General features: G+C 39.6%; 1 protein-coding gene across 3 annotated transcripts in view; it reads left to right on the top strand.

Moving 5' to 3' along the window:
* Positions 1-12,347, top strand: part of AKAP12 (A-kinase anchoring protein 12) — a 65,841-nt gene that overhangs the window by 26,948 nt on the left and 26,546 nt on the right. For all 3 annotated transcript variants that reach the window (XM_083434718.1, XM_083434716.1, XM_083434715.1), the window contains exon 2: positions 12,005-12,122. Coding sequence is in view for 2 of the 3 variants with exons in the window: in XM_083434716.1 (XP_083290842.1) it covers positions 12,005-12,122 (118 nt within the window). In the remaining variant the exon portion in view is untranslated. The remainder of the gene's footprint in view (positions 1-12,004; positions 12,123-12,347) is intronic.

Below are 12,347 nucleotides of genomic sequence, written 5' to 3'. Positions count from 1 at the left end.
GACCCACACCCTTGCTCTGCAAAGCATTCTCATTTTCTTGTAGACACACCAACATATTTTATAAGGGAACCCCTGCTTTCTGTTTATCTCTCCTCTTTGTATGTGAAGGGTACATGTGGTATTTTTAGCTGACCTTGGAGAAGATGCATAATTAAAAGCCTTCTTAGTAAGCAATTCTGATGTGGCTGAGGCAATGCAGTTCCATTCTTACTGCATTCACATTCTCTGTGGTCCATTCTTACAGCTAGTCCCCTCCCCATTTTTTTTTAGTGCCAAGGTAAACCTAAAAGAAAATAACAGTTGAACAAAACTGGGAAATGTATCTTTTGTTATATTTAAGTGTTATTTAGGAATATTTATTTGTACCTATTAACCAGAATTCTTGAGGTAGCTTGGAAAATATTTAGAACACAATAAATAGATACTAAGGTAGGACAGAGGTGTATATAATCCCCACCCACATGGTTTCCCAGTGTTACCCGAGCACAATGAAAACAGCACTGGAATCCACCCATAGTTATATATTCAGATGTATCAAGGATTATTCTTATGTGGATACATTCTTTAAAGTTATAATTGGATTTATTCTACAAATTCCCATCCATTCCTAAATTAATTCACACACACACACACATTTTCATTTTCAGGTTTACAAACAACAAGAAAGAACACATTTAAAATATAAGCATTGAATCCCCTTTGACTTCCCTTCCCCCTTTTGTAGGTCCTTGTGCCGGCATTTTCTCCTGCATCTCCAATATTACTCCAATTTTACCAAGTTTATAAATAATCCATAATTCAGCTTTTAGCTACAAGTGTTATATCAATCCTACTAATTATTTAATCCTACTAAGGATTTTAATTGTTTACAATAGTTTTTTAAGATACAATATATACCGTACTTTCCCCGTTTCTTATTAAAATATAAATCTTCCAGGTTCCTAATTCTTCTGGTCAGTTTTGTCATTTCAGCATAACCATCAGTTTTATCTGCCATTCTTCTTTGGTAGGGACTGTCTTTTCTTTCCATCTCTGGGCTAACAAAAGTTCAGGCAGCTTTATATACATTTCCTTAATGTCCAAAATCACCACCAAATAATAAATGATCTCTTCTGGCCACTTGGATTTTCGGCACCTAGAATCCCTAAAAGAAAAGCTTCTGGTTTCTTAGAAAAGGTTATTTTGAACATTTTTTTCAACTCATTATATATCATCTCCTAGAATTCTTTTACTACTTAACATGCTCACTACAAGTGATAAAGGGTGCCCTCTTTTTCTTTACATTTCCAGCATGCATTGATCTTGATTTATACATTTTAGCTAATTTACTGGAGGTTAAATACCAACAGCACACCATTTTCATATTATTTTCTTTCACAGTATCGCATGCTGTAAACTTTAAATCCTGGTTCTATAACGTCTCCCATGCTGCCCATTCTTAAATTAATTCTTTTGCAGAGTTATTTGTTCCAGGCAATAAATTACTTCGTCTGAACATTAGTAAGACTGTCTGCATGCATCTTGATGAAGAAATGTGGCTTTGAGCTCATGCCTATCCCTTGCCCCCCTTGATGTTGATGTCTGGAGGGATTAGGATGGAATATCAGTGTTTCTCTCCTAGCCTCCATGGAAGTCGCAGCTGTGCCTGCAGATCTCCCAAGGGCCCAATCCTTACATCACTCATCTATGCCAGATGGGAGCTGCCATAGCACAAATATGAAAAAACCCACCTCCACCTTGTATCGTGGCCAACACAACCAGTGGAGTCTAGGGCATGACAGTGTGTCTGCTCCTTCCTGGCCTAACTTTGGATAGCTGTCAGTCATTCTGTTGCTTCCTTTTGCAAAAATGGAGAGATGTCTGAGCATTGCACATGGACTTCTGGTGGCTTTATTGTGTCAACCAGATGCACAAAAAGAGCTTTTAAACTCTGCCTTCCATGTGTTTCAACCATGTGCAGTTTCAACCATCTAGCTTTCAACTACTTAATGTTGAAATCATACATGTTAAACTCAGGAAAGTTGTGAATTATCTGTAGTGCATAAATTTATTCAGGTTGCAGGTAAAAAGTGGGAGAGACTGCAGAATCATAAATCATATGTTTAGCACTACACACCAGTTCTCAAAAACAAGATTAAATAATGTGTTACATTTTAAAATATTTGGCTTATAGAATCATTGTTTTTCCATATGATAAATTAAGTGATGGTCTAATTACAACAAGGCCTTTCCTAACTAAGAGACATCCTATCAAGAACATTTTGAATGTCAGAAATGAGAATTTAGCATGTTCAGAATACAGTATACCATACAGTAAAACTTTTGCATAGTATTAAGAGTTCATATTTGAGAATATAGTTATAAAAATGAATTGTTTTGATTATGATTCTTTTATTTGTACCTGACCATCTGATTGGGCCACCCCAGCCACTCTGGGTGGCTTCCAACATATATAAAAACATAATAAAACATTACACATTAATAAAACTTATAATGGATGGACTATTTCATTTTAAAAGCTATTGAAACAATACTTTTATACCACAGAGTAGGTAGAATTCTGTTGCCCTGCCTGAATCCCAAAGCTGTCATCTATAAATTTACAAAGAAAAGAGAGTGCAATATTATATTGCTTGTTTGACATTAGGTTCACCTGGCAAGTGCTATTCTTTACTAGACAGGAAAGGAAATGTAATATGGGATATTTGAAACATTATAAAAATTGAAGGTAGAACAGTGCTACTCAAGTCCAGCTCTGCAATTCAGTTGGAAATGCATTTTACTAAAATACAAACTGAAACGATAAAAATATGATTCCTAGTAGATGGGTTGCACATGTGTGTGTACTCCTGCTGTTACAGAGGCATTAGCTTGGAAAAAGAAACCAAAACTTGACACCCTCGTTTCCTTGTTCTGCACTAGCTAAACTTGTTAAGAATGTAGAGTGCCAATTTAAAAAGAAAAAATGGGAAAGTTATCAATTCTGGCAGACATGAGTATGAGGTCAACATGTCTTTGAACAATGCTAAGAGAAGGGGATTTTATTTTCAGTGCTAAAGCCACCTTGGATTTGTGCTGTGAACAGGAAGGTTGCAGCCGTACTTATTTGTTCCTTTTAAACATAACTCAGGAGTAGAATCAATAGGCAAGAATGAACAACTGAGGAGATCCAGAAAAAAAGCATGGCAAGACAAAGGAGTCAGATTCAGATGTAAGAAACTAGATTACCTGCATTGTTTCCAGTAACTGGCAGGTTCCAACTGAAGCCTGGTACAGTGGCAACTCTTGTTACAAACACCTCGGGTTATAAACACTTCGGGTTACAGACTCTGCTAACCCAGAAGTAGTACCTCGGGTAGAGAACTTTGCCCCAGGATGAGAACAGAAATTGTGCAGTGGCGGCAGCGGGGAGACCCCATTAACTAAAGTGGTACTTCAGGTTAAGAACAGTTTCAGGTTAAGAACGGACCTCCAGAACGAATTAAGTTCGTAACCAGAGGTACCACTGTATAGCATGGTCTCTCAGACCACCTCCAACACCTACTGCAAGTGCTTGAGTCTGCTGTATGAGTCTTTACCCTTGAGAGGAGTGTTGTTACTTACAAGCAGCTGCTTCCTCAACAGTCACATGATGACATTGGACTCTCAGATGTGCACTCCCATCATCAACCAGCTGCCTGAAGTTGGACTTTCTGGCATTTCTGCTCTCAAGGGCTGGATGTGACTCAACATCTAACTCAGCCAGTGGTTCCTATGCTAGAGGTAAGTCAGGAACCTACCCAGAGGGTCCTTCTAGGGTATTCCTTGGAGGTAGACATTTCAGGGCTAGTGTTGGAGGCTCTGTCACCTGGGTTGAAAATCATGCGAACCAGGTCTTCAGAGGATTTGTTGGCCAATATTGGGTCAGGGTGTGTCATGATACTGTTTAACTGCATGCTTGTCCATTTTCAGATGTGGCCAGCCCCGGAGAGTTTGCTCTAAAAACAATGCAACCATCTGAGTCAAAATGTTTAGCTACCCCTGCTTCCTAAGTTTCTAATTGTGCAAGTTTCGTATATTTGTGAATTGGCACTAGATGGCATATAGGAAGTGGTCTCTCCTGATTTATTACCATCAAGAGTTTAGGCTATAGTAATAAAGATGGGATAAGGTGCCCTAGTGTTAATTTGTTTCATTATCTTAATACAGAAATGGAATCTGCATATTGCTGTAGAAATATTCTTGGGATTATAGATTTATTGCATTTTGTGATATGAAACCTTATTTTTAATACCTTTTTCAAATGATTCCTAGCTTCACTTCCTGCTCACTAGTTCTAAAGTAAACTTTCACATAGTTGCCAGACTCTGAAAAATGCTTCTTAATGCCACAAAAAATAAAGAGTATTTCGAAACACTTATTTTCTTTCCCCCCACCCCAGGCTTCTTTGTGGGTTAACAGTTCTTCAAAAATATTGACAGATTGAAATCTACACATGTACAACTCTGAAATAATGAGTGTCTTGTCCTCCAGCTACTTTGGAGAAAATCCTGATCCCACCAAAATTAAAGTTGTACGTATGTGGATTTCACTCTGTTTTCCTTTCTAAAAGAATCCCTAACAAAGAAGAACTATGCTTTTACCAATGTTCCACAATAATTTTAAAACATTAGATGGTACCAGATTTTCCAATTCTTTGGGATCTATTGAGATCTCTCTCCTTTCTCTTCTCTTCTCTTTCCTCTGATGCTCTCTCATGTCTCTGCCTCCCAAAGGCTTGTGTGGCTGTTGGTGCAGCAGCCCTGGCTACAAGCTCTGCAGACAAATAGTGCCTCTGGGGCTGCCCAGGGGGTGCTGGTTACCAGGAGCTGATGTGGGCTCAGAGCAAGTAAGTGGACTCAGCTAGCCAGTCCAGCATTCCTTGCTGGGAATGGACAGACAAGTCCCAAGCCCCTGTGGGACAGCGTGAGGAGGCACCTCAGGATGGGGCAAGGGGGCAGTTCAGACACCAGGGGCGGCGGCAGTGGCTGCCCAGAGGACTCCCAAGGAGAAGGGAATGGAGAGGAAGCTGAGGGAACACTCCACAAGGGTACTCAAAAAAGGGTGACAAGCTGCCAGCTCTGCAGGCAAGGGGTGACATGACTGGGCTCCTGAGTCCCACAGGGGAGCTGCAGAAAGAATGTAGTTGGTCAAGGGAGCCATGGCCCAAAAAGGTTGAAAATCTCTGCCCTAGGGTCTAGACCAGGGGTTCCAATGTTTATGAGGACCCCTTTTTAATCTCAAGACCCCCACATGCTGATTGTTTTAATTTTAGGTTCTGTTAATTGACCAAATACATAATCAAAATGTATAATAGATACTCCCGCTGCTCCTTTCTTTTTCCCTCAACCTTTTTTTTTTTAATGCAAGCACCAGCATATGGGGCAAAGGAGATGATTGCCTCTATCTGATAGGCAGCATTTGCCTGAGCATGTGGTAATATCTCCACCAGTCCTCCTTACCCATTTTTCCCACCCTGCAGCTATCCCCAGCACAGGAGGAAGAAAGTGCTTAGTGCTGGCAGACAGAAGCAACCTGAACATGCACCTAAGCATGCAGGGAGAATCCTGCCACACCTTTCTTTCTTCACCAACTTTTTGTTTAAAAGTAAGCTTCAGCACAGGGCTTCGCAGGTCTCTTGGGATAATTCTTTGGCCCTCAGGTTCGGAACCACTACTCTAGATACTAGTTAGAACCAGATCGAAAACTCAGAATCTGATCCAGAGAGAATTCAGCAAATACCTAAGAGAAAATGTTGACACATAAGAAACAAAAGGAAGTAAGAGAAATATTGAACTAAAATCTATCATGTTCCCTTCAGTCTTCTCTTCGCTTGACTAAATATACTCAGTTCCTCCAACCTTTCCTCCTAGGACCTGCTTTCCATAATGTTGACCATACTGTATTCATTGTTCTCTTCTCAACATACTCCAATTTGTTTATATTTTTCTTCAGATGTGGTGTCCGGAACTGGACATGAATACTCTAGATGTGGTTGGACTAGTGCTTAGTTAAGATTAAAGAAAATATACCAGTTTCGCTGAGGTTACTAAATGGGAGAGCAAGCTGGTGGGCCTCTCCCTGTTGCAAGACCAGCTTATTCAGGACTTGAGGATCTTAGAATCACTCTTCCAATGCTACTTTGCCTCTCTACCTGGTTCCTACACACGAATAGAGGCAAAGTAGCATTGGAAGAGTGATTCTAAGAGCATGCCCCAATAGTGAAGATTATGTAGAAGTATGTCCCACATTTCTCTTAGGAGGGCTGGAAGAACTAGGCAGCATAGAAGGTGGATGCAATTTTGTAAATATTGTTCAGGTTTGTACTTAATTCTCTTGACTTGCCAAACTGATACACGTTGAGGAATCTTTTTGTGTGCTTTAATATTGTTCTGATAGCACCTCGCCTGAAACTTTCATCATCATTATTATTATTATACCCCACCCATCTGGCTGGGTTTCCCCAGCCACTCTGGGCGGCTCCCAACAGAACACTAAAACATAATAAAACCTCAAAACATTAAAAACTTCCCTAAACGGCTACCTTCAGATGTCTTCTAAAAGTCAGATAGTTGTTTGTTTCCTTGACATCTGATGCATCATTTTTATTGCTTAACTGCTTAATTTCATTGCTTTTATTTTATGGCAAATGTTGTTTCACCAGTCTTGGGGGCATCAATTCTATTGCTTTATATCCTACAGAAAAATGGAGACTTCTAGGCAGAGCTGATACTTCAAATCAGTTTACAAGCAAAAGGGTTGGCTGTTCTGGACTGTGAGCCATATTAAGAGCATCCTGTACTCTTTAAAAATATGCTCTGATATATGCCAAACTATTTTTTTAAATTTTTTTTTTGTGGTGACTGAAGCTGCCAAAGAAAAATTAAGACAAATTATGGGTCTTTTCCCATGGGGTTAAAACTCTTCCTCGTGTGCTTTATTAGTGCTAGGCATATTAAATGTTACTTTCCCATTGTTTAATTGTGCAAGTTTTGTGGTTGAATCCTAAAAAGATTTGATCCTATAACATCCAACATCACATCAACAGCCTTCTGTGGTGAGTGTGATGATTTTATATTTGCAGGGCATTCACAAAAGCATGGGTAAGGAACCTTCTGAGATATGTCAGACTAAAAACACCATCCAATAGGCAGATTTTTGCAGATTACCAGGAACTTGGGCCAACAGTTTCAGTGCTTGAAAACAATTATCCCCTCTGTAATGAAAACAGTTGCCTGGGTGATCTCACCAGGGTGGTTCAGTGACTGAGCACTCACAAAAGATAGAGGATGCTCTCTAACTGGTTTTTGGGCCTGCTGATGTGTATATCTGTTGGCTGTACTTAGCTCCTTGAAATCTTTGTAATCTCCACCGGAATAACTATCAATACCCTTGATAACCATACAGTAATTATATACTGTATCCACTTCTGAGCTAAGGGATCTAGAACTATTTGAAATGCTTGTTAATTTAAAAAAGAAAGAAAACCAATAGCTATTACTGTTTTCATTAACATTGAAGGTTTGTCCACGTAGAACTACAATTACCTTGTTTATCAAACTTACTAGCCACTTTTTAAGCAAAAGTAAATCAAAGTGACTTACAAGAGGAATCTGAATAGAGACCAATCATCCACATGACTCCTGAACATTTTACTGATGCTGTTGCTCCTAAGAAAGGCAAGGGGAGCTGGATTGTGTCTGTCATATTATTATTATTATTGTTGTTGTTGTTGTTGTTATTGTTATTGTTATTGTTATATTTATTTATATCCCACCTTTTTCCTGGACTGGGATTCAAGGTGGCTTACACAAATAAAAACAATACAAAGTTCAAAAAGTCAAAAAGATATAAAAGATAATCATTGATTAAACTGTAATAAAATTTAAACAATATATAAAAACCCAGTAAATAATACCCCCAAACAGTGGATTGGTGTGGTTGCCCTTTTTCTCACTTGAACTATGCACTTGCGCCTGGGTAGCTAATATGGAGATATATTATTCAGGTTGCTCTTTTAGTTCACTATTAAACTAGGACAGTTATTTGGTGTGGATTTAGAATTGGGACTGCCCAGCCACCACTGCCAGAGCTTTGAGAGAGCAGGGGGTATTCAACCCTTTCCCCTCTTGCATAGCTGTCAAGTGTCCCTTATTTGAAGGGACAGCCCCTTATTCCAGAGCCATGTCCCGCCGCTGTCCCTTATTGATGGATGTCCCTTAAATGTCCCTTAAAGGATATCCCTTAAATTTCAAAGGAAGCAGCTCCTCTCCCTCCCTCCCTGCCGGCCAGGGAGGAGGGAGGCTCCAACTGTGTTGGACCAGCAGCCAAAATAAGGGACCTGCAGCCTCACCTGTCCCAGGCACCCCAGTCTTCCCAATAAGAAGTCTAAGAACGACTGGGGGGTGGAGCTTGCATGCCTTGTGTGTGGCTAGTTAATGCAAGCTGAGGGGTTTTTTGAATGCTGGACGCCATTTTGTTGCACATGCTGCCGCAAACTTTGCAGTGCAAAGCCAGGCCGGAGAGCCATCTTAAGTTGAGGCTGCATAGGCCTTGTGGTGCATGTGATTCAGATTCTAGTCAGTTGAACCTCTGGTTACAAAGTTGGTTGGACAGTGGCCTCGAAGCTACCAGCATGAGTTTGACCAGACTGCAGGAGGACAGAAAGACTGGAGTGCCTGGGACAGGTGAGGCTGCTGGTCCCTTATTTTCAAGGCGGCTGGTCCCTTATTTTCAAGGCGGCTGGTCCCTTATTTTCAAGGCGGCTGGTCCCTTATTTTCAAGGCTGCTGGTCCCTTATTTTCAAGACTGCTGGTCCCTTATTTTCAAATCTGTAAGTTGACAGCTATGCTCTTGCTCCCCTCATCTTCTTCCTCTTCCCTATCTTATGCTTGCTGCAGCAAGCAAAACTGGCAAGAATGTGAAGAAATGTGTGATTTTGTTTAGATTGGGCTCATTTGATCTTGAAGCAGTTCTGTTTTTTTCTTACCAGTAAAATCTTTATAGTGACCGTATGGAGGCTAACTACTTGCTTGCAATGGATTGATTTTTATGGGAAATGGTTGGATTTGATTAGTGTTAGATTTTTTTGGCTCATGCGGGAAGGCTCTCTCTCCTGTTAGTTTTTTGTTGCTTTTAAATATAATGTGTGAGTTTGAAGACTCTCACCGTTATTTTGCTCTTTCCATTGCTGCTGAACTGCTTTCAGTCTATAACCTAGGGTGATATAATCAATACTGAAATGGTTACTACAGTGTCACTTAAGGATTTTCAAATCTTACAGGGTATGGTGCAGCTGAGTAATCTATCAACACAAGACGTTTTAACAGTGTGGAACAATATTTCAGTATGCCATTTAGTTTAATCAGTTGTTCAGACAGCTGGATCTAGCTTATTTTAGGAATCTGTAGTAGAACTGATGTAGAAGGATTAAGACAAGGAGGCAAAATTAGCACTAATGCATTTGGGCCTGGTATGTGGAATCCTTGGAATGATCCTGGGTCTGGCATGAGGAATGTTGGGAATGATGGTGATTAGAAGTGGAGGAAGACATAGCTATATCTGCCGGATTCTCTGAGAATAATGGGCAAAGCTTGCTACATTCATCAGCATGCTAATACTGAGTTTCTGAATGCTATATTTGAGGAGATAGTAAGTTGAGGGGAACAAAGGCGGAATGGAAAGTCAGCAGACATTAGTTTCCCTTCCATTCTTAGAAGGATGCAACCCATTTGAATACAATTCATTGTTTGTGTGTTTTAGAGCCAATTGTTTCATCCGTTTTCCCTTTAGAAAATAATAGGGTGGAATCCGCTTGGTGCAAGGTGGAAGATGGCTTTATGGCCTGCAGGCAGAATAGGCAAAAATCCTCTCATCTTCTGCAAACAGATGCCTTCACTACATTGAAAGCTCTTCTGTGAGCCCAATAGCATCAACTGGGTACCACCCATAGTTTTTATGTATTGTATGAATATGGAAGGAATAACCCTGGACCTCTGGGCATTTCCAAACTGTTGTTCTTTTGTGGATTAGATTTAGTTGCATACCTGCAAACTGAGGTTGTACAATTAAAGTTTATTTGGCAAAAAGGAAAAAAAAGACTTTTTCTCCAGTAAAGAAAGTGACAGGAAAACACTTTGGAGAATGTGGGATAAGTACTTGCATGATGCAGCCTTATATACCCTCCCTGCAAACAAATCAGAACCGGTGCTTAGTAAACAGCTGACATCATGTAACACCCCCCCCCCCTGGCATCATGTAACCTGGGATGAATTTTCAAGAAGCACGTCATCTGGTAGCAACCTCAAAGCTTTCAGCCATCCTCACCAAAGTCGGTCCCTGTTTTTACTTTATTTTCTTGTTAAAACAAGTATCCCTATTTTGCCTTTGGGGGATATATCTCATTAGTGTGTGCACATGTACTAGAATTCTTCTCATTCCAGTCCTTGGTCAAGTTTCTAGAAGTTGCATTTTGACTCTAGTGCACATGCATCTAAATGCCAGTGCACTGCTTCCCATAACTGCCTGTCTGGATGGCTGCAAAAAACAGTGTTGAACAGACTATTGCAGTGTAAACAAACATCAAGCAAAGAACCTTAAGCAATGTGTTCTTTGTATTGGGAGGATGAAAATTTCAGACAGTGATCCTTGGTGTGAAAATAAGTTACCCAAGTACACAAATGTTAGAGAGTACATAGAGGTCAAGTGAGCAGTAAATGAATTGCTGGCTCATGCAGCATGCATTTTTAATGATGTTATGCAAATCCGTGTTTCCCCCATGAAGCTAAGTGAGCGACTTTGGATAAGCCTTTGGTTTTGTGAGGATTAAATATAGTATGACCTCTCCTCAACAAAGGTAGCAGAAAATGTCAATAAATGAATAAATAATATCAAACTGACATAGTGCTATTTCCTGTATTCCTCATTTGCGTGTTCTTAGCTAAGTTTTTGTGCTTCTCAGCCATGTTCCAAAACAATTGCTTTGAATCTGACTGAGTTGAGTCATTCCAAATGGAATTGAGAACACTGCTTTAATATAGTTGACATAATTGGATTAAATTGCAGAACAGATCTTTCTGAGAAATGAGGCAGTTAATGTGAGTGCAAAGTAAAATAAGTAAAATAAGTAGCTCTGAGGTGCTAATGCAGTGGGACAGATTGAATTGACCCACAAACTTAGTGCTGTGGGAGAATGTACCTTTCCAAAACAGTCTGTGCATCATTAATGCAAAAATATTTTGAGAAGTAAATATGCTGTCATAACTTTTACTTTGTGATTTTTTTTCCACAGTAAGAAGATAAACAATATATTCTGACAGTTTTTAAATTTTTGCATATAGCTGGCTTGCCTGTGGTTACAGTTGTATCATTGTAGAGTCGTCATAGATAACGACTTATTGTGTACTCTTGTTTATTTTACCTGGTGCTTTCTTTGAGGAATAGCCTAAACTTTTAAATAAATTCTTGATTTGTAGATCAAGGATCTGTCTTTTTACCTTGTATCATGTAATTCTTTATATGGCAGTATAGAAGTCAGAGAGACACAAGGAATGTTTATGACACCCATCCCACCATTATCTAAACCTACCAAGGCCCATATTTGGCCTGAATACCAATAAGGTAAAGAGTATAAATACTAACTGCACATAGTACTTCCCACAAATTTCATCCTGAGAGTTGACCCCTGATGTTTTATTTTGAGCAAGTTGATCTGTGCTTGATTCTGCTATCCTGTATTTCCTACTTTTTGAAGATTTTAGAGATGTCTAGCATTACACTTTTGTTTAAAAAATGCAGTTTTTGCTTAAATGTGGGTTGACAATATTTTAATACAGCCTGTAGCACATAATGTATTTTATAAATGATAAAGCACGTTCATCTCTGAAGAAAAAATGTAAATGTGATTTTTTTCCCCCCTAGCACAAGGCTTGACTTACAAAAGTTTTTGCTCTCTTTCTTCCTCCAATCTCTCTCTTGGCCTGTGCAGCTTTTACAGAAGAATGGACAGATATCCATTATTAATGGAATTACAGAAGAACAAGTGGAGCTCAGCCTTAAGCCAGAAGAGCTGAAAAAGGAGCAGGGAGAAGCAGTCATAACAGATGGTAAGTAGATGCCTATAATGACATGGAAGATTACCCAGAACTATGGGACACACAAAAGGAAATTGGTACCTTGAGCCCTTTCCTATAGTACAAAACATCACTTTATTAATTTAACACTTTGATCCCAGGTTCCTTAATTGGGGGTGCCCTCCCCCAAACAAATGATTGGCATTTCCAGCTTTGATAGTAATAACCACCTGTTGGAGAAGAGCAGGTGTCTGGATA

The sequence above is a fragment of the Podarcis tiliguerta genome (assembly GCF_965153285.1).
Source record: "Podarcis tiliguerta genome assembly, chromosome: 3".
NCBI classification, from domain to species: domain Eukaryota; kingdom Metazoa; phylum Chordata; class Lepidosauria; order Squamata; family Lacertidae; genus Podarcis; species Podarcis tiliguerta.
This window is presented reverse-complemented; position numbering and strand designations above follow the sequence as displayed.